Genomic DNA, 26,504 nt, shown 5'->3' with positions numbered 1-26,504 from the left:
GTTGAACTTAGTCAATCCTTCACACATTTTGCCGACCGTGACCACACGGCATTCTCTCTTTCGTCCCTCTGTGACCGTCGTCACCTTTCTGATCCTCCAGGCAGCAACCGCCATGTTAGCTGCTCTTCCGAACGGTATCTCCACCAGCGTGTCTCACTTTGATAAGAGTAGACACCGATGGTTTATTGGAACAAGCCAGTAAGGAATATCCATTTCCTAGCCAGGATTTAATTTTCGGGGAAACGTGACACAATATTCCGCATCATTCGACGGGTGCTCAGCCGCCGCCAAGATCTCCATCTGCACTAGCCTACAAATTCGTGTGTATTCCGCAATCTTAGTGCTAACAGATCGTCCCATGATTCCGACATGCATCTGGCTGCAACCGCATGGTACTCGACTCCAGACCCTGTGAGTGACCCCGTTTCTCATTGGTTTCGTACCGTATTTTATGAATATACAGTCGATTATGACGATCTCTATAGTGACTTGGGGAACGAAGACCTTCCATGGCATTTCATCTTTATAGCAGTAGTTTTACCAGGTGATTGACTCAGTCAGACATGCTATGTCATCCTTCGAACACTCATTCGTCTCATAATGTATTACAAGTTGCACCACGTGTCCGAGATGCCGTGGGACAAGGATCAGTTTCCTCTTACTCCACAGCAGAATATGAGGTTGTGTATATACTGTGTAAAAATCCGTATGGCCCAAGTTCTCCTATTCCACGTCGAGAAGGCATATTCACATTTTCGTTTCCTGGTAATGACGGTATTCCACTATCATATTTCGTTGTCAGAGCTGATACGTCAAATATTTACGTCAAAGAAATTTGATGTAGTAATAGGGAATTTTGTCAAATATCGCCTTTCGTCAAAGAAATATGATGAAAATCTAGAGCCTCGCCGTAGATTTGATCACAACAGTCGTTCGTCTTCTGTTCACTTCAGTGTGAAATGTAACCACTTGGAGTGCTGTCATCGCCACAGATATTTGACATCTGTGCATTACGTTTGTAAACATCGCTTGAAAGCTCAGTTGGTATGGTTCTTCGACTCTTTTTAATAACCTCGCTTCGACTAGGGTGGGGGGTGAGCAAGGGGCACAATGCATGCTATATGCATATGCTGCAGGCGATTTCCGTTTTGTATTGCATTCCGTTTTGTAATATGAGAAGCCACTGTACTGAACAAGTACTGAAATGTATTGTTTTCCCTTCCTAAGTAATTTATATAAGATAAGTTATATAAGACTTGACGCTTTTCACTTGCAGCTCTCGTAACAAATTTTGCTGCATGCATAAAACCCAAATATGTCACCAAACCTATCCTCACCATACTTCCACGTGACGAAGTAGTCATCCACGTACCTGATCTACACTCTACGGTTCCAGGGTGGCAAGTCGAGTACCTGCTTTTCGCACTGTACGGCGAATAAACAGACAGTATTAGGTTTAGCTGACTTTCCAACGCCGATCCTCCTATCTGTCTGTAGAAGTCACGATTCCGCGTGAAGTAACATGACGTGGAACACGCATAAAATAACTTGGTTTTAGTACAAGGAAAAAGAAAACCGATGCCGTCTAGAGAGACCTGTGTAATCTATTACTTCTTCAGAAGGCAATCAGTTTTAACTGTGTGTGAGAAGTGAATGTACAGGACTGTATGAAATTTGAATTAGGTTGGAGGAGATCCGTGCCAACTTCGACCTATGAATCGTGTTCATTTCCAGGTACTGAAATTGGTCTCTTGCAGCCCAGCAACAACTAATACTAAGGATCGAATCCTTGCCTGCCATACAATTTTAACCTGTTGCTGTACCGTGCTACCTATTCCGTGATTCCGCGATGGATTTTCCTGCGATTTGAGCCAACAAATGTAATTGTATTTCACAGAAATAAAGATATTTTGATATTAGACAGAGGTGGGCATATGATTAAATCTCACCGACAATGAGAGCAGCTCATTATATTGCTACAAAACTGAATTTTGAATGACGTACTTCTTCATCAAAAGCTAGTTTTACTGTTGTCTTGTTGTATATGTGGTAGGGCAGGTGAATATATTTCTTTTCACAAATAGCGTTGCCAATTTTTTAACATATGAACTATCTTCTATGGTCTTAAACATTGATAATTACAGTAGAAAACATATGGCAGGATCGTCCTTTATGTATAGTAAAAATAAAAAGGAATATAATAAAATTTCGACAAACATACTATATTTTGTAACAAAACTGTATACATTTTATTTCACAACAATCACAACATACATATTTACTGGCGCTTAGCATCTTCTGCGAAAAATATATGTAATGGAAAGCGCCAATAGTTTTCATGTTTCTTACAAATTCTTATATACAATTTTTATGAGCCGTTGTTTAGAATCACATACAAAAATCTGAAGACTTTGTACAAAATTTCGTGTAATACTGATTATTTCTGGAGAAGGTAGGTCGCTTAGTAGAAAACTTGGCAGTATGTGGCACCTGCAATATTAGGGTTTTCATTTCTTCATAGAAACACTCAATAAAGTCAATTGTTACTATAAATAAATGCATAGTAAAGCAAACAGGATAGAGACACTTTGAGCATATGGTATGAAGCGCTTTGGTTTCATAGACTTGAGATGTGTACAAGATACACAATAAATCACAGCTTGCAGTGTTCGTGCATAAGTTTAGCAAATTGATTACTGACTGAAGAAAATTCGTCTCTGAACATCGTCAACGGCAACACAAAACAAACTGTAGTTTCTGGGATTGTTATTTTTTAAATATTTCTCTGTATTTCTTTATGGGAGACTTTTTGATGATTTCGTTAAATAGTTTAATATCTCAAACAAAATAGATGCTAATTTGATGAACAATGTTTTCCTGTTCACGACTTTCTGTAGTACACTGTGTCGCTACAACTTCAAAACAATTTTATACTCAATATGTGTAACCATTGTGTGAATATCGATAATAACTACTGGTTCTTCTGATAATTCTTTCATGTGATAATTATTCAGTATATAATAATTTTTTATACAAATACCTACAGGGGTGTAGTGATGCACATTTTTGTTCTGTGTAACGATAACATACAGCAAAATTAAATGTTTTAATTCTTACAGAATTTATATGCAAGGGTGTCAAACCGTCCGAGAAGCGCGTTTAGTAATCTCCTTTATAAACTCTGAATGTCCTGTGCTGCTGTGCCACTTTTTACATTTAGTCTGCAGGCCATGATATTAATTTCATGAGTCTTCATTTGCACTATACAGATATGTACACCAATGTAGACAGAATTTAATGTCTGATTTAGTCAGAGTATAACTTCTACAAATTATATAACAGAAATATGTTTCTTATTTCGCGCGGTATTTTACTTTTATGTACCCAACCCAGCAGTCACAATGTATTTTTATATAGCACCATTAACATTACAAATAGTTACTGAGTTATCACTATTCGGTACAGTGATCCCATGACACATAGGTCAGATATGTTTGACATACGTAAATACAGAGGAATAGAGGTTTTGTGTGTACATAGTTGGAATGATTTCTCATCAACATGATCCTCGTTTTCAAACTTACACGACATAAAGCACCGGTTACACTTCATTCTCATTACAGTGTGAAAGTGTAATATTGCTTGCCTCTCCACTTTGTAGATGTATTAGTTCTTTTTGTGCAACGAGCCTGTGCATGCAGCCTACAAATCCTGAGTAGTATGCCGTTGGTAGTCCTGATGGTAAGCTTTCCATTCCACCTATAAACAAAACATGTATGTCATTACGTTATGATAAGATTACAAGCTGAAACTCAAAACAACGACATATTAGTCACAAAATTTTTCCACTGCAGTTATCATGGTTTGAGTTATTTATTGTGTAACTCACTGTTTTGTAACTCAATTTTTCTCAACTGTATCACCATTGTTGTTACTAACTGACATAGTTCTTGCTACTTGCTGACTGCTGTGTCGAATGGCATTGGCAGTAATATAAGTTACATTGTTTGTCTTTGTATAGACTATTGCAGATAATAATGAACAATGTGATATTTAATGTAGTATACTGTGATATTTAATGTAATGACTGCATAAGAAATGTACATATACTTATGCATTAGCAAAGTACAGTAAAAAGAGAGTAGTTTAAGCAGTATAATTGTATACTAACCTATCCATATATCCTGTACCAAGGATCGTCTGATATTATTGCCTTTAGTGAATTTTTGTTTCGGATGTTCATCATCCACTTGGAGAAAACTGTATTTCCAGTGAATCTCTGCCACTACCGTATGTATTCTTCCATCGCTTACATAAACCTGGAAAACCGCTCTTGTTACAGCATACATACAGCATTATTAAACTTACGTAAATAGAAGTTCAAAGTGTCTTTTCTACGACAACTTTCAGAACCATGTTCAACTACAGGAATTTAAACAAATATTCAAAATGAGAGTATTAGAGTGTATCTTCTTGTTTACAACATTAAGGATTGTAAAAGGACATGATGCTGATTAAACTAATAACAAAAAGATGATACTCAGTGTTGTTTCATTATTACCTTCGACTGAAGTGAAGCTGAATATTTGGTTTTACCAAGTCTATACCTAAGTTCCAAATACCCATCAGAAATTGCAAGAGCCACATAATTACTTCTGTGCCTAGTCTTTCTGTCATTCCATAAGAGAAGGCCGCTGGCTTCCAGTGTGTGAAATGTGACCTCATAATGAAAAAATCTCCAATTTATTTCTCTGAAATATAAGACAGATTGCGATGTAAAACACATTAATGGTTTTTGGAATATTTTTGGTGCTAATTTAGAAAAAAATGTGACCGTATCATTAGTCTATTGTTACTCTTTATGAGGTAGCATAACAAAGAAAGACTGACTAATAAATTTTACTGAAGAATGAAATAAGTACGTTAAATATACTCAGCACTTTAATTGCCCTCTCCTGTCACAGATAGTCCTGTTGTTGTTGTTGTGGTCTTCAGTCCTGAGACTGGTTAGATGCAGCTCTCCATGCTACTCTATCCTGTGCAAGCTTCTTCATCTCCCAGTACCTACTGCAACCTACATACTTCTGAATCTGCTTACTGTATTCATCTCTCGGTCTCCCTCTACGATTTTTACCGTCCACGCTGCCCTCTAATACTACATTGGTAATCCCTTGATGTCTCAGAACATGTCCTACCACCGATCCCTTCTTCTGGTCAAGCTGTGCCACAAACTTCTCTTCTCTCCAATCCTCTTCAATACTTCCTCATTAGTTATGTGATCTACCCACCTAATCTTCAGCATTCTTCTGTAGCACCACATTTCTATTCTCTTCTTGTCCAAACTAGTTAACGTCCATGTTTCACTTCCATACATGGCTACACTCCATGCAAATACTTTCAGAAATGACTTCCTGACACTTAAATCTATACTCGATGTTAACAAATATCTGTTCTTCAGAAACGCTTTCATTGCCATTGCCAGTCTACATTTTATATCCTCTCTACTTCTAACATCATCAGTTATTTTGCTCCCCAAATAGCAAAACTCCTTTACTACTTTAAGTGTCTCATTTCCTAATCTAATTCCCTCAGCATCACCCGACTGTATTCGACTACATTCCATTATCCTCGTTTTGCTTTCGTTGATGTTCATCTTATATCCTCCTTTCAAGACACTATCCATTCCGTTCAACTGCTCTTCCAAGTCCTTTGCTGTCTGTGACAGAATTACGATGTCATGGGCGCACCTCAACATTTTTATTTCTTCTCCATGGATTTTAATACCTACTCCGAATTTTTCTTTTGTTTCCTTCACTGCTTGCTCAATATACAGATTGAATAACATCGGGGAGAGACTACAACCCTATCTCACTCCCTTCCCAACCACTGCTTCCCTTTCATGTCCCTCGACTCTTATAACTGCCATCTGGTTTCTGTACAAATTGTAAATAACTTTCGCTCCCTTTATTTTACCACTGCTACCTTCAGAATTTGAAAGAGAGTATTCCAATCAACATTGTCAAAAGCTTTCTCTAAGTCTACAAATGCTAGAAACGTAGGTTTGCCCTTCCTTAATCTAGCTTCTAAGATAAGTCGTAGGGACAGTATTGCCTCACGTGTTCCAACATTTCTACAGAATCCAAACTGATCTTCCCCGAGGTCAGCTTCTATTAGTTTTTCCATTCGTCTGTCCTCAAGTACATCGCCCTTGTATAGACCCTCTATATACTCCTTCCACCTTTCTGCATTCCCTTCTTTGCTTACAACTGGGTTTCCATCTGAGCTCTTGATGTTCATACAAGTGGTTCTCTTATCTCCAAAGGTCTCTTTAATTTTCCTGTAGGCAGTATCTGTCTTACCCCTAGTGAGATAAGCCTCTACATCCTTACATTTGTCCTATAGCCATGCCTGCTTAGCCATTTTGCACTTCCTGTCGATCTCATTTTTGAGAGGTTTTTATTCCTTTTGGCCTGCTTCATTTACTGCATTTTTATATTTTCTCCTTTTAGCAATTAAATTCAATATTTCTTCTCTTACCCATGGATTTCTACTATCCTTCATCTTTTACCTACTTGATCCTCTGCAGCCTTTACTATTTCATCCCTCAAAGCTACCCATTCTTCTTCTACCATATTTCTTACCCCCATTCCTGTCAATTGTTCTCTTATGCTCTCCCTGAAACTCTGTACAACATCTGGTTCTTTTAGTTTATCCAGGTCCCATCTCCTTAAATTCCCACCTATTTGCAGTTTCTTTAGTTTTAATCTACAGGTCATAACCAATAGATTGTGGTCAGAGTCCACATCTGCCCCTGGAAATGTCTTACACTTTAAAACCTGGTTCCTAAATCTCTGTCTTACCATTATATAATCTATCTGAAACCTGTCAGTATCTCCAGGTTTCTTACATGTATACAGTCCTCTTTTATGGTTCTTGAACCAAGTGTTAGCTATGATTAAGTTGTGCTCTGTGCTAAATTCTACCAGGCGGCTTCCTCTTTCATTTCTTTGCCCCAGTCCATATTCACCTACTACGTTTCCTTCTCCCCCTTTTCCTACTACCGAATTCCAGTCACCCACGACTATTAAATTTTCGTCACCCTTCACTATTTGAATAATTTATTTTATTTGATCATACATTTCTTCAATTTCTTCATCATCTGCAGAGCTAGTTGGCATATAAACTTGTACTACTATAGTAGGTGTGGGCTTCGTATCTATCTTGGCCACAATAATGCGTTCACTATGCTGTTTGTAGTAGCTTACCTGCATCCCTATTTTCCTATTCATTATTAAACCTACTCCTGCATTACCTCTGTTTGATTTTGTGTTTATAACCCTGTAGTCACCTGACCAAAACTCTTGTTCCTCCTGCCACCGAACTTCACTATTTCCCACTATATCTAACTTTAACCTATCCATTTCCCTTTTAAAATTTTCTAACCTACCTGCCCGATTAAGGGATCTGAAATTCCACGCTCCGATCCGTAGAACGCCAGTTTTCTTTCTCCTGATAACGACATCCTCCTGAGTAGTCCCCGCCCGGAGATCCGAATGGGGGACTACTTTACCTCCGGAATATTTTACCCAAGAGGACGCCATTATCATTTAATCATACAGTAAAGCTGCATGTCCTCGGGAAAGATTTCGGCCGTAGTTTCCCCTTGCTTTCAGCCGTTCGCAGTACCAGCACAGCAAGGCCGTTTTGGTTATCGTTACAAGGCCAGATCAGTCAATCATCCAGACTGTTGCCCCTGCAACTACTGAATAGGCTGCTGCCCCTCTTCAGGAACCACTCGTTTGTCTGGCCTCTCAACAGATACCCCTCCATTGTGGTTGCACCTACGGTACGGCAATCTGTATCGCCGAGGAACGCAAGCCTCCCAACCAACGGCAAGGTCCATAGTTCATGGGGGGAGATAGTCCTACAAAATATTATATGTCGTCAACGTTGATTACAAGATTCTTATTTCGTCACGAAAAAGTTTGTTCATTATTTGTTAATATTCTTATGAAATTTTCCTTCGCCTCACATTATTTATTTGTGTTTTATATTAACTAATTTATTAAGAAACCTACTTTGTCCTAAATTATCTCCTGTCACTGGTACTTCAAACAGCATTTAAATTAGGATAGCTTCAGGTATGCATTTGTGATTTAGATGGCTAATTCTCCTGCATTTGGAAACTGATATACTGTCTTCATTAATAGCTTTATATGTGATGTAAATGTCTAAGTCCATAAGTTGCTAAAAGATTTCGCTACTAGCAAGATGGCAGTTTATGCCCTTCCAGTATAACTAAATTATGTACCTTACTGACCATTTCTTTACAGGACAAATGTCATTCACCCATAATATTATCAATGTCTTTTATTAAGGTACCGAAGCATGAATACCAACAAATCACAGAAATTTTGAACCTATGTAGATGAGAAATTATTTTCAGACTGACTTGTACGTAATCTGTTTAGAGAGAGATAGATGTGAAGGATAGGTAGCAAATGTAATAACACTGTTTCGTAACTGTTTAATATAATCTAAATCAGATAACTATCCAACTACTTACTCTTCAGTAATTAAAAGTTAATATGAAATAAATACATCATTGATCACGTACCCAACTGGCGAAGTATGATGTGCCAGATATTCAAAGTCAGGCTGTTTCTCAGGAGAAAATGAGGTGTCTCCTTCTATGAAGTGATTGCCGCCTATGTCACTCTCATCGTCATCCTTGTCTTCTTCATCGTAATCGCTATGTTCGTAAATCTCATTTCCAGTTATATCAAGGTTTCTTTCATTTCCTCCTTGATTATCACTATACATGAATGTCTCATTTATTACGTGCTTCATGGAGCCATTACTACTGAAAATAAAAATATAGTATATAAAATGAAAATATAGTATCAGTAAAACTGAAGTAAGTACAGTTCTCTAATTTTAGTTTTATTATAATAAAGTCTTCATCTTGTGTATCGATATTAAGAGAAGGATACGGTATCATAGTTGTAAAATCCTTAGCAATGCAGTTTTGCGGTTATGCTTAAAGTAGATAGTTCTTTAAAACCTGAAAAACTTTTAGGTATCGCCACGTAAATATAGCTGAAAACCGAAGCACATTTTCAGTGTAGTTACTTTATTAGTGACTTGCTTCGGCTTACACCCATAGGCTCTGCATACAGTATGACAGTTTACACAGTCAGCAGAACGTCTATTTGAAGTAAATCTTATACAACAAAACGAGCTTCAGTGTAAGAATGTCGTGGCATTCATAATGAATGACGTCTGCAGGTGAACATAAATGGTAAATGGATTACGTACGTGAAACTTGCAAGAATGGATTACGCTTCAAGTACGAAACAAGAAAAATTGGTTTTTATCAAGACTACGAACAATATATGGACCCAATGATTGGCCAAGAAAGTTGCGAATACGTTGGTGCAAACTATTCTTCGCCTGTCACACATTCAGTGTTAGCAATCTCTTAACATATGTCTGCGCTTTAGCTAAAAGAAATATGTATCGATAACTTACCTTGTATCTACAGCGAGTGACAATTTCACGTAAGTGTTGCCAGTGAACTTCACTGACGTCGAGTCAGTAGCTCCTTCAGTATCTGTAATCAAAATGCAATAAGCGTAAGAAATATTGTCTTTCTTTCAAATTTCGAATTTAATTCAGAAACCTACAGTACTGCAAACATATTTCACACTCAATCGAATTAATACCGCCTTATTGTGGGCTCAATCATTTAGGGTAGAGAGCATTCATAACGGTCGATAAAATATCTCTTGATTTTCGTGAGAATTAATCTAACGAGGAATCATTCTTTATTTAATTACTAGACTGAACTCAGGAAACAGATCGAAAGGTACTCCCTTGAAATTTAATTAGCCGTAGTAACAAGTAATTACAGTGACGAATCCTATCATTGAGATGGGTACGTGATGCACACCTGTACTGTCCCATACTGAGAGTGTCGTCGTCACAATAGTAAAACATGAGCAGCTTCGCAAGATGTAAAATTCAAAATATGGTCCTCCTAGCGTCTCGTCTTCATCCAAATCCGGAAAAATGCTGAGGAAACCATCCTCGGTCAGCGTCTACGAATCTGGACCCCGGGCTCTCATACAGTGCAGAGCTGACATGAGGTGAACAGCTCGTTGTGCAATGTTCAGTGGAATGTTTGCAGAGTTACAGCTAAGGATAGATGCAGAGTTCCTAGATTGTCGTGTCACTGAGATCACGGCAGACCAGTTTAGCAACGTTACCCCCAATGGTAGATCTGCTTACTACATGTTTCATGAAGTATTAAAAGTTTCACAGAAGTGTGAATCCAAAAGTTCAGCCAATTTCTTCGTTTCGACTTATAAAACATGTCTTTATGAGGAACCTCATGTGCCACAAAGTTGTTGTTTCTTGAGAGGTCGAGTATTATGTAAAGAGCGGACAGGGTAGTTCTGTCACTATAGCACTATAGCCTCAATAGGGATGAGCGGTATTCGACTACAAGTCCAGCCATCCTGATTCAGATTCTCCGTGGTTTCCATAATCTCTAGGCTTCCTGCTGGGATAGTTTATTTGAAATGGACGAGGTGGATTTCCTTGCGCTGCGTCGTTAATGATCTTTTCATTGAAGGGGTGTTAGATCAGAATTGTCCTTCCTTCTGTTCTAGCCCAAAGCAAAACAGGTAACGAGTCAGACTTTTTGATTTCAACACCTGCAGATATCTGGAAGGTCTAGGTAGGCATGGGAAATATAAATTAATGGCATCTTTCTTATAGAGTGGCTTCTTGGGTATCCTAACTTTGTGTGATACGACCATTATTATACTGACAATAGCATATCCTTTTGGAGGGGTTTTAAGTGGAATGATCACATTAAACGTCGTGTGACAAAGACTGATGCCGTACTACGACTGGAAGAATATTAAGTTAGTTTGTTGCCCACAGTGGTGGTAGCGTATAAAACGGTCGTTAGAGTATCGACGCATTAAAGGAGCACGGAGAGGTGCTTTTTCCCCTCGGAGTTGAAGAACATGATAAAGAAGTTCCAAAGAACTGGTGATTTGGGAGGTGCCCTTGGGATTGGCCGTCGGCCAATTGTGCCTCAAACTGTTGAAGAAGTTGCTGTTGCCTTGGTTGAGAATGCTGAACGCAATGTGCTATCTTCAGAAAGTGCACGTGCTGTGTTACGACAGCTGAACATTTCATGGCCCACCGTTGTTTCGACAGCGGTAGAGCAATCTCTAGTACTGTTTTAGGCTGTCGTCGAAGCAGATGCTCATCACAGTAAGCATCGTTTGTAATCTGGAACGTGAACATGGTACTCAGTTAGCAAATATTATGTCTGACGTAGAAATTAAAATCTGTACATTTCAATGGTTTATTCGTTATATTCCTCTGTATGTTTTTACAAATGTTCCCTTAAATTTTCATTGTTCTGCAATCACTCGTATGTAATGCGGGACCGCTCAAATAGAAAAGTTTAACTATAGCCGCCGTGTACTGCAGCGACATCGAGGAAGCTCTCCTGCATACCTTGCAGTTCTGCAAGGTATGCAGGAAAGCTTCTGCACTGTTTGGAAGGTAGGACACGAGGTACAGGCGCAATTAAAGCTGTGACGAGGGGGCGTGAGTCGTGTTTGGGTAGCTCAGTTCGTAGAGCACTTGATCGCGAAAGACAAAGTTCCCGAGTTCGAGACTCGGTCCGGCACACAGTTTTAATCTGCCATGGAGTTTCACATCAGCGCACACTCCGCTGCAGAGTGAAAATTTCATCCCCGTGCACTTGTTTGCCGAAGACCGTCACGAGACATTGCAGTATATGGAGACTATTAGCAAAGGGTGACTAGTGGCGCCAATTCTTGCCTGATAAACCTCCGCTCGCATACGACACCTCACTAGAACACGTGTTCTTACCTCCACAGTTCTTGAGTACCCTTTTTCTGTAATACGGTGAATGTTGCGTTTCGTGCAGTGTGTTAAAAGATTGCTACTTTTCTTAAATAAATACGGCAACACCAAACAAGGGATGCCGAGACGTGAGAGAAATGAGTACACCGTTCGAAAGTTGAACAGATACAGAAGACCTAGTGTCTGACAATGAGAGGAAACTTTGGCAGGCCACGACAGAAGGGTACTGTGGCAAAACAGAGAAACTGAACTAAAGCGTTCAATTGAGTGTGAGTTCCTATGGGATCAAACAGCCAAGGTCATAGGTTCCTAGACTTGCACACCACTTAAAACAACTTACGCTACGAACAACACACATCCATGCCCGAAGGAGTACTCGAACCTCCGACGGGAGAGGCAGTGCAATCAGTGACATGGTGCCTCTAACCGCGTGGCCAATCCGCGCGTCGAAACTGAACCCTTGGTACAATATTCTAAGAAGTCTCATCCCAAAATTCGAGGAGGAACGTGTGAGCGAGAAGACTGTTTCAGATAGTTTAACACTAATTTGACTACCTCAATATAGAAATAGCCGACATATCGTGACCTGGTTTGAAATTATTTTCATTGCTGTCAGTCTAATCTTGATTACCAAGAGCACCCTTTTATTTTGTCCCTGAGCGGGGGTGCTGGAAGCTGAAGCTTGCGATCGGCTCGTAGCACATTGGGTACTAAGACGAGCTCCGCCTCCTTGTTCCACAGCAGTCAGCTTCCAGCTTATAAAAGAAACGAACGCGTAATAGGTTAACTCGTTGCAGAAGTGGCAAGAAAGCTTAGAGCAAGTCTGTAGAAGGATCAAGTACCAGGTACAACCTTTTCCCTCATTTTGGTATTTGAAATTAACAATCACAACGCATAACACCGCACACGGGTCGACACTATATTAATAACGGGCACTTACTTTTACGGTGCACAATACTGTATCGTAGCTAATGCTGACAGCGTACGTTTACATTCTGGTGCGGCCCGAATTCTACCGACTCCCACGGACCACAGGACGCCGAAAAAAAAGTGTGCGATCTGTACAAATATACGACGCAGGTAACAATGAGCAATCCAGATTAATCACCAGCATTATAATTTATGAATGTGTAATCGCAAACATGGACTAAGCACTCGATTCCGTACGGATTTGCCGTTTGAACTACAGTGTTCTTTCAGCGCGAGTTCCTTTTTAATATTTTTCGCAATTACAAGCACCACTCTAGGTGAAACAACATCCGTCTCTCCGTTTCATAAAAGCAAGATACTCGTAAAATGACGTTTTGTAACATTCGAAGACAATTGACAAATTTACTGTCGTTCGTACACAGATGGTAAGAAAAAAATGGTTCAAATGGCTCTGAGCACTATGGGACTCAACTGCTGTGGTCATCAGTCCCCTAGAACTTAGAACTACTTAAACCTAACTAACCTAAGGACATCACATACATCCATGCCCGAGGCAGGATTCGAACCTTCGACCGTAGCAGTCGAACGGTTCCGGACTGCGCGCCTAGAACTGCGAGACCACCGCGGCCGGCAGATGGTAAGAGAGCGTGTAATACAGACCTCGGGTCAGTCGAGTAATATACATTGGTTGTCTCATTTTCCCACCATTTCTGCTTTTCTGTTTTAATGCCAGGTGTACCGGTATGAAATGAGCGTCTTTTTGTGAAAATGAAACACTAATTTTGAATTGAAAAGTAAAAACATTTTATTCAAAGTATTGACCATTGCTTTCTATACATTTTGTCCACCTTTCTGGCAATTTGTGGACACCACGGCGATAGAAATGTTCGCCTTTTGAAGCAAACCCGTCAGACACCCAATTTTTGACTTCTTCGTAGGAATAGAAGTATTCCTCAGGCAATGCGTGTCCCATTGACGAAAACAAAGGGTAGTCGGAAGGGGCCAAGTCTGGTGAATAAGGCAGGTGTGGTAACAGCTCCCAGCCAAGTGTTTTGATTGTATCCTGAACCAGTTTTGCTTTGTGTGCAGGTGCGTTGTCGTGTAAAAAAAAAAATTACTTTGCCATGTCGTCTGGCCGATTCTGGTCGTTTTTCGATCAATGCATAGTTCAAATAGATCATTTATTGTCTGTAGCGATTAGTATTCACAGTTTCACCGGGTTTTAGAAGCTCATGACACACCACACCTTTCTGATCCCACCAAACACAGTGCATTGTCTTTTTGACGAATCGATCTGGTTTTGCAGTCGATGTTGATGGTTGTCCCGGATTAACCCATGAGTTTTCCCGTTTAGGATTGTTAAAATAAATACATTTTTCATCGCCAGTAACAATTCAATGAAAAAATTGATTTTCTTTCATGTCTTTGAACCAAATTTGACAAATGGTTTTTCGGTTTCCATCTGTCTTTAATTCAATTCATGTGGCACCCATTTTCCACACATTTCGATCTTTCCCATAGCTTTCAAACGGTCATAAATTGTTTGTTGTGCAACATTTAGCATTGCCGCCATTTGCTTCTGACTCAAAGTATCATCTTCATCCAATATTGCTTGCAATTAGGCTTCTTCGAACTTTTTTTGGTGGTCTTCCACGTTCTTCATTTCGTACATGAAAATCATTATTTCTGAACCGTTGAAACCATCTTTTGCATGTTGCTTCTGATAGAGCATGATCACCATATGCCGCGATAAGCATTCGATGCGACCCTGCAGCACTTTTTTCTCAAATGAAAACAAAATTTAATGCTTTCCGCAAATCATCACTTTCTGGTACAAAATTCGACATTGTTAACACGATGAAAACATATAATATTTGTTCGATGACTTGATGTATACTAAATATTTTTGACAGATGTGATACCAACCAAACAAAAAAAACTTAACACTCGTTCACAACAAATGTTCCCTATCGACACATTTGTATCTTAACGCTCATTTCATACCGGTACACCTGGTAGAAGAGGGAAGAGAAGTAGACGTTCACACGACTTCAGTCTCTCAGCTAACTATTTTCCGTGCAGAAGTCAGCACTTATTAAAAAGTGACGCAACCAATTATCTGGTTCACAAAACCTCTGACGTCACGAGTGGGCCACTAATGTTATTCGGCTAATAGTGGCCTGTTAGGCCTGCAGTGTACGGGTCCTCTCCCTGGTGTACCTGGGACGCGGTGCTTACCGACGTACTGGCAGCGCGGTCCCCTGAAGCGCGTCGGGCAGCGGCAGAGGAAGGAGTTGAGCCTGGGCTGGCAGGCGCCGCCGTGCAGACACGTGTGCGCCGTGCAGGGAGGCCCCGCCCACCTGGACACGGCGGCCACGCCCTCGCCCAGGTTCTCCAGGATCTGCCCGTTCACCACCAGCCGCTGCACCGCGCCCACCAAGTTGGGCAGCGGGATCACGCCCGTGTACATTGTGGCCCTGCCGGCAACAGAGGATGGCTTCGTGAACCAACTACAAGTATCGCATAAGTGTAGACGTAAATGCTAATTGAATTTATTGTCAAACTCCATCGACTCTCAAGTCCAACACTGTTTCACGTGTTTCGAAGAAAGTGTACTATTGGAAACAGTTACGTATCATGTCCAAAATAAGCCGTCATATATACAGGGTGATCAAAAAGTCAGTATAAATTTGAAAACTGAATAAATCACGGAATAATGTAGATAGAGAGGTACAAATTGACTCACGTGCTTGGAATGACACGGGGTTTTATTAGAACAAAAAAAAAAAAAAAAAAAAAAAAAACAACGAAAGTTGAAAAAAATATCCGACAGATGGCGCTTCATCTGATCAGAATAGCATAAATTGGCATAACAAAGTAAGACAAAGCAAAGATGATGTTTTTTTACAGGAAATGCTCAATATGTCCACCAGGATTCCTCAACAATAGCTGTAGTCGAGGAATAGTGTTGTGAGCAGCACTATAAGGCATGTCCGGAGTTATGGTGAGGCATTGGCGTCGGATGTTGTCTTTCAGTATCCCTAGAGATGTCGGTCGATCACGATACACTTGCGATTTTAGGTAACCCCAAAGCCAATAATCGCACGGACTGAGGTCTGGGGACATGGGAGGCCAAGCATGACGAAAGTGGCGGCTGAGCAACGATCGTCACCACATGACGAGCGCAAGAGATCTTTCACGCGTCTAGCAATATGGGCTGGTTCTAATAAAACCCCATGTCATTCCAAGCAAGTGTGTCACTTTTTACCTCTCTATCTACATTATTCCGTGGTTTATTAAGTTTTCAAATTTATACTGACTTTTTGATCACCCGGTACTTTGTCTAAGCCTTTATGGCATTAGTGTTACTGTTGCGTCGATAAAATAAACTGAGTGACTGAAAGCGCCGCCAACAGTAAAATACGTCAGTGCTATTAAATAGTGCTTAAATCGTGTCTATATTCAGTTTCCATGTACCTGTATAGAGTACTCTGCATACTTACTGGAACATGTAATCTGACGATAGACACTATCCCACCGAGCGAGGTGGCGCAGTGGTTAGCACACTGGACTCGCATTCGGGAGGACGACGGTTCAATCCCGTCTCCGGCCATCCTAATTTAGATTTTCCGTGATTTCCCTAAATCGTTTCAGGCAAATGCTGGGATGGTTCCTTTGAAAGGGCACGGCCGATTTCCTTCCCAATCCTTCCCTAACCCGAGCTTGCGCTCCGTCTCTAATGACCTCGTTGTCGACGGGACGTTAAACACCAACAACCACCACCACTATCCTAACATTACTTAACAGTTTTAGTGCACCCCGTGAGTACAAAATGTTTCTAGACTGGATTAATAAAAAACATAGAAAAATTACCATGCTGATTATAATGCCTCAGGTTTTTACATAGTCTTCCCGCACTTGAGTATGGCGCTCAGAACCTTCTAACAATCATGTGAGTCTGTCGGGAAAGTCCTTCTTTGTTGTTCATCTCGCGAGTCAACTTCTTTTATCGGGGCGAATCACCACAGACCCATTCTGCACTTTTAATCTTTGTTGCTCCATTATGGACTCTGGGACAACGGCTGACATGTATTTCTTGATACAATAATTTACCAATAGCTGCATATATTGTAGAACTTTATTTCATGAACATCTTATATATCGCCTGGTCAGCAAGAGCTGTTGCATAGCGATTTATTTCACGAATCCAGTTATATGGCTGCTTCCGTGTATAGCGATGTTACAACTATGACGCGTGGGGCCTGAAGATGGCATCAATGTAATGCCAAAATTGGTTGCATACAAAAAGTTCATGAAATAAATTTCTACATTATATACGGCTGTTTATTAATTACTGTATCAAGAAAGACGTTCTGCACTTTGTCGCTTAGTAGTAGGTTCGTACTAATAACTCCATGTCTCATCACAACCGATTATTTTTTCCAGAAAATAATTGTCTGCGTTTTCCATTTCAATCAATTCACGGCAGGCTTACACCCCTCGTTGTTTTTGTTCAAGATTCATGAGTACGGGACAAACTTTGCACACGCTTTTCTCTTCGTCGAAACATTCTGGAGAATGACTTGACCACGTGAGTTAGCCTTAGTACGGTTTACTGTCACAACAACAGTGATACGCTACAGTCGCATGTCCATTCTTTGTAAAACTTCTCACAACTGACTGGTCGAATGCACAGCTGTTGTTTACAGCCATTTGTCGAAGCTGCTAAGACAGTTGCTGGACTAACGTCGCTTGAACGCCATGAATAAAAGCAGGCTCGAAACGTTTAGCTGGGTGTTATATCTTTGTGTTGTCCGCAGCTGCAGTGACTCAGGATGAGTTTTAATTTATTTTATTAACGTCTCACTAAGGACGATACAGTTAAGTCCGAAATTATAATAGTTTGATCGTAGCTGGTGGAAAATAATGGTTTGCATTTTAATCAGTAGTTTATAAACATGACTTCTTTGTCATAAAAGTGTATTCCCAGAATGTACTACATTCAGCAGTTTTCATTTTTCATAAACAGCTCTGTAATTAAGCTTATATCAGTGGGGCTATTGCCGTGACTCTGGTTCATAATACTGCAACGTCACGAATTCAGTGATATCTACAATGTGTCAGGATATACACCGTGAACAGCAGCGGTCATTCATTTTTCTAAGGCAAACACTGCTGATTTAATCTACATATGGTATAACATATAGAGTTTAGTCACACGACTGGTCATTCCTGCGATCAAATATCTCGTGATTGTCTGATAAGTTTTTTATTCTACTACAAGCAGATATTTATACTTGTATACAGCAATAGCGAACAGTTTGTCAAGCTTTACAAGAGATATGAAACGGGGTTACAGCGTCATTGTCACGACATATCCCTATAAATAATGATTATCATGAATTTCAGAACTTATTGAAACTTGAGTGGAACCGAGTACCACATTTACCAGTATCTTGTAGTGAAACAATCTCGTGTTTGTAAACGGTAAAGGATGTTTCGAAAAATCTGTAGCAGCCTGACATGATCTGTAAAGTGGACAGAAGGTTTTGATCAGGAGACTATGTGCGGGAATACTCCTTCCAGATCTAAAATAGGTCTGCAGATCTAATCAGTCTTAAATCTCCCTCCTCACAGAAGACAGGCAATGAATTCTGAAATGCGAGCTCAACAGGAGCTGCTTCATGTGTCGATCCTGCTACGCGCTGTACCAGTGACGCATGCTTTGGCACATACAGTCCACAACCTCTGGTGCCTGTCCGTGGGGCGCCAGACTCAATCCTCCTAGTTGATAACCCAGTAGTCTCTCGCAGCTCTTGTTGCAGTCGGATGAAAGTAGTGTGTCATGGGCTGAAGCTAGCCGGAAATCACTGTCGACTCATGCGGTATACAGCTCTACCATTACGAACTTACGGCGAAGCGAGAGATTTGGAAGTGATGCAACCTTCAGACTTATATTGTATACAAACGGTATATTTCCGCTCTTGGATTCCTTATCAAAACTTCATCTACTAACAAGCGACTATCAGAGATGTTAATAGCGAAAATTGATGAGTCTTAGTTGTGTTGTAGAAGAACCTGTCCTCAGTAACTGCTTAGCGGCTTTTCCTGCGACGGACCCAAGTTTCCGAGGGAATTGGCGTTGGAAGTTTATGCGTGCCTCCTATACTTGTAACCTCATTCATGTTCAGACCAAGTGAGCGCAGTGCAGTGGTTTAAGTACACGGCTACCACGCTAAAAGTAAGGACTGAAATCACGCCCATGTACCTTTTTTTCAGGTACATCGTACAAGGTATCATTTAGTAGTATGTAATCATTTAATAGTAAGTAACATGCAAAATTATTCAAACATAATCATTTGTGCCATAACATTTTTGTTAATAAATCAATCATTACAGACAAGTTCTTCAAATCTGTATTCTGTTAGTTTCAGAATTGATTACAGAATTGTTTTCCCTATCGCTTCCTGGGCTCTAACGGAATTCCGGATGATATTTGTCAGAGAAGCAAGCGAAACACGAATTCGTAGAGCAGTAATCTATTTAATGGTAGCTACTGCCTTGCCGGTAAGCGGATTTTGCAGAACTGGGACCGGAAAACAAGTTCGTTGTTCATAAAGATTCTTCTCTCTTCGATGGCCTTCGATTGCGAACGACGAGTGTATGATCATTCCCGTGTAAGCTGGTGAACTAAACTCACGCAGAACTAAAGACTATGTTGTTACGGGAATCCTTCCTCGAAGTGACCTCTCTATTCGTCTTTAGGAACTCGTGAAAATTTGAATTTTTTTCGTGGAAACGTTAACCTGTCTGTGAAAATAAACACCAAAGAAATGACATTGCGGAGTACATTGGAGTGGGGTAATTTTTACTGTGCAAGTGCATGCCTGTTTCTCATCTAAAAAGATTTGATCCTACTGTGTCTGAAGGGTCTTCCCTCCCGACGAATCAATAACGTACAGAAATTTTTCTTGTCCCACGTACGAAAGAATGAATTTTTATTAAACTTCCGCGTGCAGCACTGTCGTGAGCTTCTCTGATTCCGTACTGGTAACAATTACATTTTTCAGTCCATGAGTCAACTTGTAAACTGTTTTATGAACATTCCGACCATATTTCCCGAATGTTTGTTGTGTACCTAAGAAAAAGAAGGAAAATTTTTCCTCGCGCATCTGCAGTAGACTTGGCTGCGAAGGAATGTCTTATCTCGTTCAAATTGGTTTCCACTCCTTCACAAGAAATTTATTGCACATCGACTGTTACTGGAAGTCTATTTTATCGATATAAATTACGTAATAGAGTTCAAAATTAAGGATGAATACTGTCGACTATACCGGCAATACTTCGTCCATCGTGCGAACTCTTTGGAGCAGTCCAAATAAATGGAAAACATTTCCTGGCAGATTAAAACTGTGTGCCCGACCGAGACTCGAACTCGGGACCTTTGCCTTTCGACACCAAGTGCTCTACCAACTGAGCTACCGAAGCACGACTCACAGCTTTACTTCTGCCAGTACCGGGCGTCAGTCGTGCTTCGGTAGCTCAGTTGGTAGAGCACTTGGTGTCGAAAGGCAAAGGTCCCGAGTTCGAGTTTCGGTCGGGCACACAGTTTTAATCTGCCAGGAAGTTTCATATCAGCGCACACTCCGCTGCAGAGTGAAAATCTCATTCTGGAAATGGAAAACACATTTTAAGGAACTGTGCTGTAACGATTATTCTTATTAATGAAGTTACTACGACGAAAATGACGGGTTTCTAATAATTTTGCATGGTGTCACTATGTAATGACATTCTGTATGGTGAAACTGAGGGAGAAAATACTGGGCAAGGTTTGAACCCAAATCGCAGCGTAGTAGTCGAGAACCTTAGGCCGTACGATCGCGCGGCCGAACAGTGGTTAATATTACGGGTGTAGGAGATACGCATAACATTTCAACATCGATTTTATCGGAAACTGGAGGTCATGGCACGAAAAGCTGTTTGCCAGGTTCTCAGGACAGGTCCCTCTACAACATAAGTAAGACTTATCAATGTCTGTGATTAATGGCTCTGATGGTCCCCTTGCTTGTCTGCGAAACACTCTGTGTAGCATAGTATACCAATGAATGACTCGAGTCATCAATAATAATGTGATTCACCAGTTATGGCGAGAGAGATACTTTCTGTATGAAGTGCCATATTAGACGGCGTAGCAAAACTGAAAATGACGTTACTCGTATGTGGCAATTCCAAACTGTACAACTGTTTAAATAGCTTCGATTTATTCGTACTACAGTGAAAAGCATACTCTGAAATGTCTGCAGTTGCAATGAGATCAATTGCAACAAATCGAAATGGAGAAAGTAAATAATCCAGCGAAGTAAATGCAGATTCAGCGAAGTAATGCAATTTCTGATAAGATTGTTCCACATCTGCAAGCAGTTGAACGCTTCCCAAAAAAGTTGTCTGCATCTTGTGACGTAGCTTTTAATGAGGTTGAAATAATCATCAGTCATTTAGTTCGGATCTTGAGATCAACATTTCCATACGCTGCACTAGAAAATTTGCGTCATACGCATACCTCTGCTCATATTTCGTATGACTGATCATATCTCTGGACAGCTACTTTTCTTTTGTACCCGAGGTAGGGAATAACATCAGCTTTCTTTCATATGCTAAAGCTGTAAATGGTACTTCAGGAAGATGGCAGTTTATTGGTATTGTCTTCACGGATTTCTCCCAACTGGTCCCTTGAAGGGAAACGTGTTCTGAATAGCATTCTACGATGGACTAAGATAAATGTACCCTTCTCCTGGTCTTCAAAAAATTTACGATACTGGATTTCATTTTTCAGGCTAATTTGAAAACACGAGTTGGTCAAAGGCTTAAGAAAGACACTGATGTCCCAAAAGCCGCCATGATCACTATAGTTACGTCACGTGCTGAAGATGTGCTGTAGAGAGTGTGATGATGTTTGAGTACAGGATACACGGATATAAAGTGATGAAGGAATAAACTTTTTAGTTCGGACATGAGATCAACCACTACTCGTTCTACCACACAAATTACAAGTTATGTTGCTGACTAGTGAAGTTACACGTCATCTTTTGCAGTTTAATGTATCTAGTAATGCGAGACGGCAGCGCGACACCGAATTTCTCTTGATTTCTATGGTTGTAGTTCACATGGTAACCTGATACTAATGCCTTTTCTACCGCGGATGTAGGCGTCACATACAAATGTATCGACAACAAACGAACAGCGGAATGACTTACGGCAGGCCTCCTATATACAGTGGTAGATCCAGATTGAGCTCGTTTAATGGCGCTCCAGACATGCCCGTGGCGGTGGGGCCGTCATCCAGCTGCAGTGTGCCCTCTCGGTCCATGTAGCTGACCTTCACCGAGTGCCACTGATTCGGAGTTATTGCGTTTGTAGTACTGCAAACAAAGGCACAATATCAGCAAGTTACACAGGAGCCAGCACAGGACACACGCAGTTGTAGAGCAAAATGTTTCCTTATTTCAGTTTGACATTCTTGCTGTCAGGAGCTATGCCTGACACTACATACAGTATCTGTGCACTACAGTGTATGATTACGTTACATTCTAAACTAGCCATGTTCCTTAAATACTACAACGTAAGAACTCGCTGATATGAGCTTTAAATCATTATTCAGCAGAATTATTTTCAATAACAAAGGTAGACAAAAGTAATTAATATCAGCCTGAAGTAAGGAAATGTAATTTACAATATTTCCGAAACAAATTAACAAATGAATCAATAATTACAAGTGAATGGTGTCGATAAGACCATAAAGAATTTCTTTTTTGAAGAACAGCTATGTGGACAATGTTTTCCTTTATTTCATTTTAAGGACTTTTTCAGTAGCTATAATTCGAAACAGAGTCATTTTCTTTGTGGGTCTTAGCCATAAAATTTTGGAATTTTTTTACATTGCTTTGCATTTTACTAATTTGTCTCTTAATTACGGAGAACAGCACTAACGGATTAAGTACAAAGGCTGTCCCTTAATATTAGGATTGGTTTGAATACAACAGTGCTTCGTTAGGTGTGGTCCTGCTGTAGGTGGTATGGGCCTTCATCCACTTTATAAGGGCGTTTCCAAGCCGGGTATAGAGATGAAGGTGAAATGCACAGTTTATTGTGTAATCCAAGTCAAAATAAAAATGTTCAGTGTTTCGACTATGATATTCAGATTATACAGTTTAAAAAGCGAGACGTTCTTAAATGCTTCAATAATGCCTTTTACAAGGAAATGTTATGAAGCTTTATAGTGTAAGCTGCGTCAGCTGATTGCGACAGTATATTTTTGTAGATAATATAGATTGTAATGACAAATGCATTAAAATATGAGTGGTAACTGACTTTGATATCTATAAATAATTGCCACAAAATACTTCTCAGTACATTACTCTAGTTCATTGTTAGTATAATATTCGTCTGTTATAGTTATAAGATCATCTACATATTTCTGTTATAGCTCCAACTGAAACAGCCACCAATGACATTGTTCCAACCTTAAAATGGAGAACTCTTCCCAGATGAACTACTAATCAAATGGTTCAAATGGCTCTGAGCACTATGGGACCTAACATCTGACGTCATCAGTCCCCTAGAACTTGGAAATACGTAAACCTAACTAACTTAACGACACCACACACATCCATGCCCGAGGCAGGATTCAGACCAGCGACCGCAGTAGTCACGCGGTTCCAGACTGAAGCGCCTAGAACCGATCGGCGACAGCGGCCGGCAACTAGTAATCCACAAATGCTGTATTCTGATGTAGATCTGTCAGTATTAGTTATTTTATGTAAAGGGATGGCATGACAATATCGATAATACGGTTGTGATTAAGTTAAGTCATGGTAACAAGAAATGAAACGAAGCTTGCATTTTGCAGGTTCTCAGTCATTCATACATCTGTGACAAGACTAGCGAATCGTAGTACCTGCCTTCAGTTGGGATTATCTGTTAAAAGATCTAAAGCAGCTGCGGTAAGTTCGACTCATACGGAAAGTCGAGGAAGAAGCACAATTAACAATCGTATGTACACTGATTCATATTCTTCTCTTAATTAAATTTTACTACTTTTAAATAGAATTAATTTTTCTCATATTATGAATAAAACATTTACACTAAGTTTTAAAAGAAAAATGGTCAACTGTTCACCTACACTGTTTTTCCTGGACCACTTCCAAGTTCGAAGTGGAACTGCACGTAGCCACTGACAAGAACTAGGGCTATATAATCACCCTTTCCATCCAGTCTTTGACCGCTGTACAAGAGAACACCATCCACCGCTCTTGTCAGAAACCACAGTTCCATAGCAAAAGCCTTGCCGACACCTTCCAGCCTAGGAAGCTCTATGAACGAGTTCCCATCAAATTCTGGCACAAATGCTTCCTGATTTTCGGCATCAACTGTGGAAGACAGGCCCTATAATTAAGTTAGATTCAGATGAGTATCACATACTGTACACAAAAATATTTTTGACTAGTAAGAAATAGAGTTGTTTTACTGTGAGCTAGTTGATAGCAAGTGTAATAGTACAGATATTGGAATAAAACTCCCCATAATGACAGAGAATTAAACTAACTCTTTCTTAGGAATTCAGTACTAGTTAACTAATATCAATGAGAGTTTTACACTATTAAAGTTAAATGCGGAAACATATCCTCAACTGTTGAGAACATTCTTTATGATAAATGTCGATCGTTAAAACTACTGGCACATATCTAAATCATGCAGAAATTCTTAACCAATACAAAGCATAGTTATATGCAATTTAACACTATCTTAATTATTACGTGTCAGAGGAGAGATTATTACTATCCACCACATAGTGGACAAGAAACTATAACGGAAACAGTGAAGGACGCAGGAGTTACTGAAACGTAAGCGCCGTCAGGCTCGGATAGCCCTTGGATTGGTGACTGTTCAGGTCTGACAAGCGCTGTTAACAAGCAGAGTGCATTCAGCCGTAGTGATGCTAACTGAGGAGCTACTGACTGAGAAGTAGCTGCTCTAGTCACAGAAACGGACATCTAACATGAGAGTGGTGTGCTGATTACATGCCACCTTATCCACATCTTGTAACGCCTTGGCTTAGGATGACACGCTGGTCGGTCAGTGCCTTTGGGCCTTTCAAGGCTTGATCGGACGGAGAAAGATACGTTATCTGTCTCGTCAAGTAAACCGCAGTTTCTGCTTTCGACAACTTCAATATCATATGCACTGTATTCAATTCAATAACCATCCACCTAAGGCTCTACTCAAAGTAGACACTGGCAAACGAACATTCCTGTCAATAAACCAAGAACGATGCTGTCTACGAGCGGAACCAAGCACTGGTGATCTCAAGTCTTTCGGTCTATCATTACTCCATATAATCGTTCATAGTCCGCATCTTAGTATATCTGTCAAAATTACGGAGTCAAATACACGTAGGGTGCACATACTATGCTTTGATACTTTGGAAGGAAGGCGTTCAGCCAAAGGCAATAATGAGGTGCTTAATGCATCATACTGCGTCAACCGCTGTGATAACACTACAACACGCGATTACCAAGCTATACAGCTCGACAACCGTTAATATAAAGCTCTCGGTACTTCAGCCACGTCAAATCAGAGTTGAAACGTAAAGTTGAGAAGATGATTACCGTTGTTAGAGAATGAAAATCCGACCAATAATGTGTGCCTTGCCGTCATACTTGTTTAAAATAAATACATTGTGTGACTTGCAGGCTTCTGCAATCCTTTCAGTTTGACACCATTTCGGCGACTCGGATAACAATGCCGCTACCTAATATACCAAGCACCTTCTCATACGGCTGCTCTAGACATTTCCACTCAAAAAAACTGAGTTAGTGACTAGAATCGGACCGATACTTCAGCATGAGTTGCCAATAACGACAGTCGCGTCTTCCTTTAGGCAACAGTGGTGGATTATAATTTTACTAGCTAGGGGACTTCCCACTGGCACCAGTTGTTCTTCTATAGTGAATCATAAAAGAATTACATGAAGTGTTTATTAATAAATTTGTCACTATTGTACGACACATGTTCGGCAATTAGTTCAACTGCTTCATTGTCTATCCTGACTTACTGAGGCTGCACTGGAAGTGGCTGGTGTTAACAAGAAACATGAAAACGGCAATAATGCTTTGGAAAGTGATCACAGATGGGTGTCACATATGCCTGCTTAGTAAGTCAGAATCAATTTAAGGAATAGGTGTATCAGAATTAGGATTTTATGGGGATGGCGTAGAGTGTGCTATTTTGAATATTTTTCAACATGGAAGGAACCTCTCCCAAAATTCCTGAAGTTTTAAAATGTCTGTTTAGACAACGAAATACATGCAGTAGCTAATCTTTTCGTACTACAGTTTGGTCACAACCGTAACTGGAGAACTCGCACACTGGAATGAAAGAGCTTTTTTCTTTACCAGAAAATCAGCTTACAAGAAAAGTATTTTCACGATAAGTGCGACTATAAGTGTATTTGACATCAGTTCAAGAAACTCCAGCACAGACTCTCATACAGTCATTACTTTCTTTGTCGTTACCAATATTTCTTCTTCCACTTACAATAACACGAAGTATGAATATGGATCTAAAACAGTCTTTCCATAGAATTCAAAAAGGTTCAAAATAGT

General features: G+C 40.1%; 1 protein-coding gene across 1 annotated transcript in view; it reads right to left on the bottom strand.

Moving 5' to 3' along the window:
- Window positions 1-2,291: 2,291 nt before the first annotated feature.
- Window positions 2,292-26,504, bottom strand: part of LOC126335952 (agrin-like) — a 31,844-nt gene continuing 7,631 nt past the window's right edge. Inside the window, exons 3-10 of the mRNA XM_049999429.1 lie at window positions 24,023-24,269; window positions 22,098-22,262; window positions 15,082-15,320; window positions 9,532-9,613; window positions 8,618-8,863; window positions 4,562-4,751; window positions 4,172-4,319; window positions 2,292-3,759 (exon numbers count right to left, since the gene is read on the bottom strand). Coding sequence (XP_049855386.1) covers window positions 3,602-3,759; window positions 4,172-4,319; window positions 4,562-4,751; window positions 8,618-8,863; window positions 9,532-9,613; window positions 15,082-15,320; window positions 22,098-22,262; window positions 24,023-24,269 — 1,475 coding nt within the window. The 3' untranslated portion in view covers window positions 2,292-3,601. The remainder of the gene's footprint in view (window positions 3,760-4,171; window positions 4,320-4,561; window positions 4,752-8,617; window positions 8,864-9,531; window positions 9,614-15,081; window positions 15,321-22,097; window positions 22,263-24,022; window positions 24,270-26,504) is intronic.

This window comes from Schistocerca gregaria, chromosome 2 (genome assembly GCF_023897955.1).
Source record: "Schistocerca gregaria isolate iqSchGreg1 chromosome 2, iqSchGreg1.2, whole genome shotgun sequence".
Classification (NCBI taxonomy): domain Eukaryota; kingdom Metazoa; phylum Arthropoda; class Insecta; order Orthoptera; family Acrididae; genus Schistocerca; species Schistocerca gregaria.
Note: the sequence above shows the minus strand (reverse complement) of the source record. Positions and strands in the feature narration are given on the sequence as shown.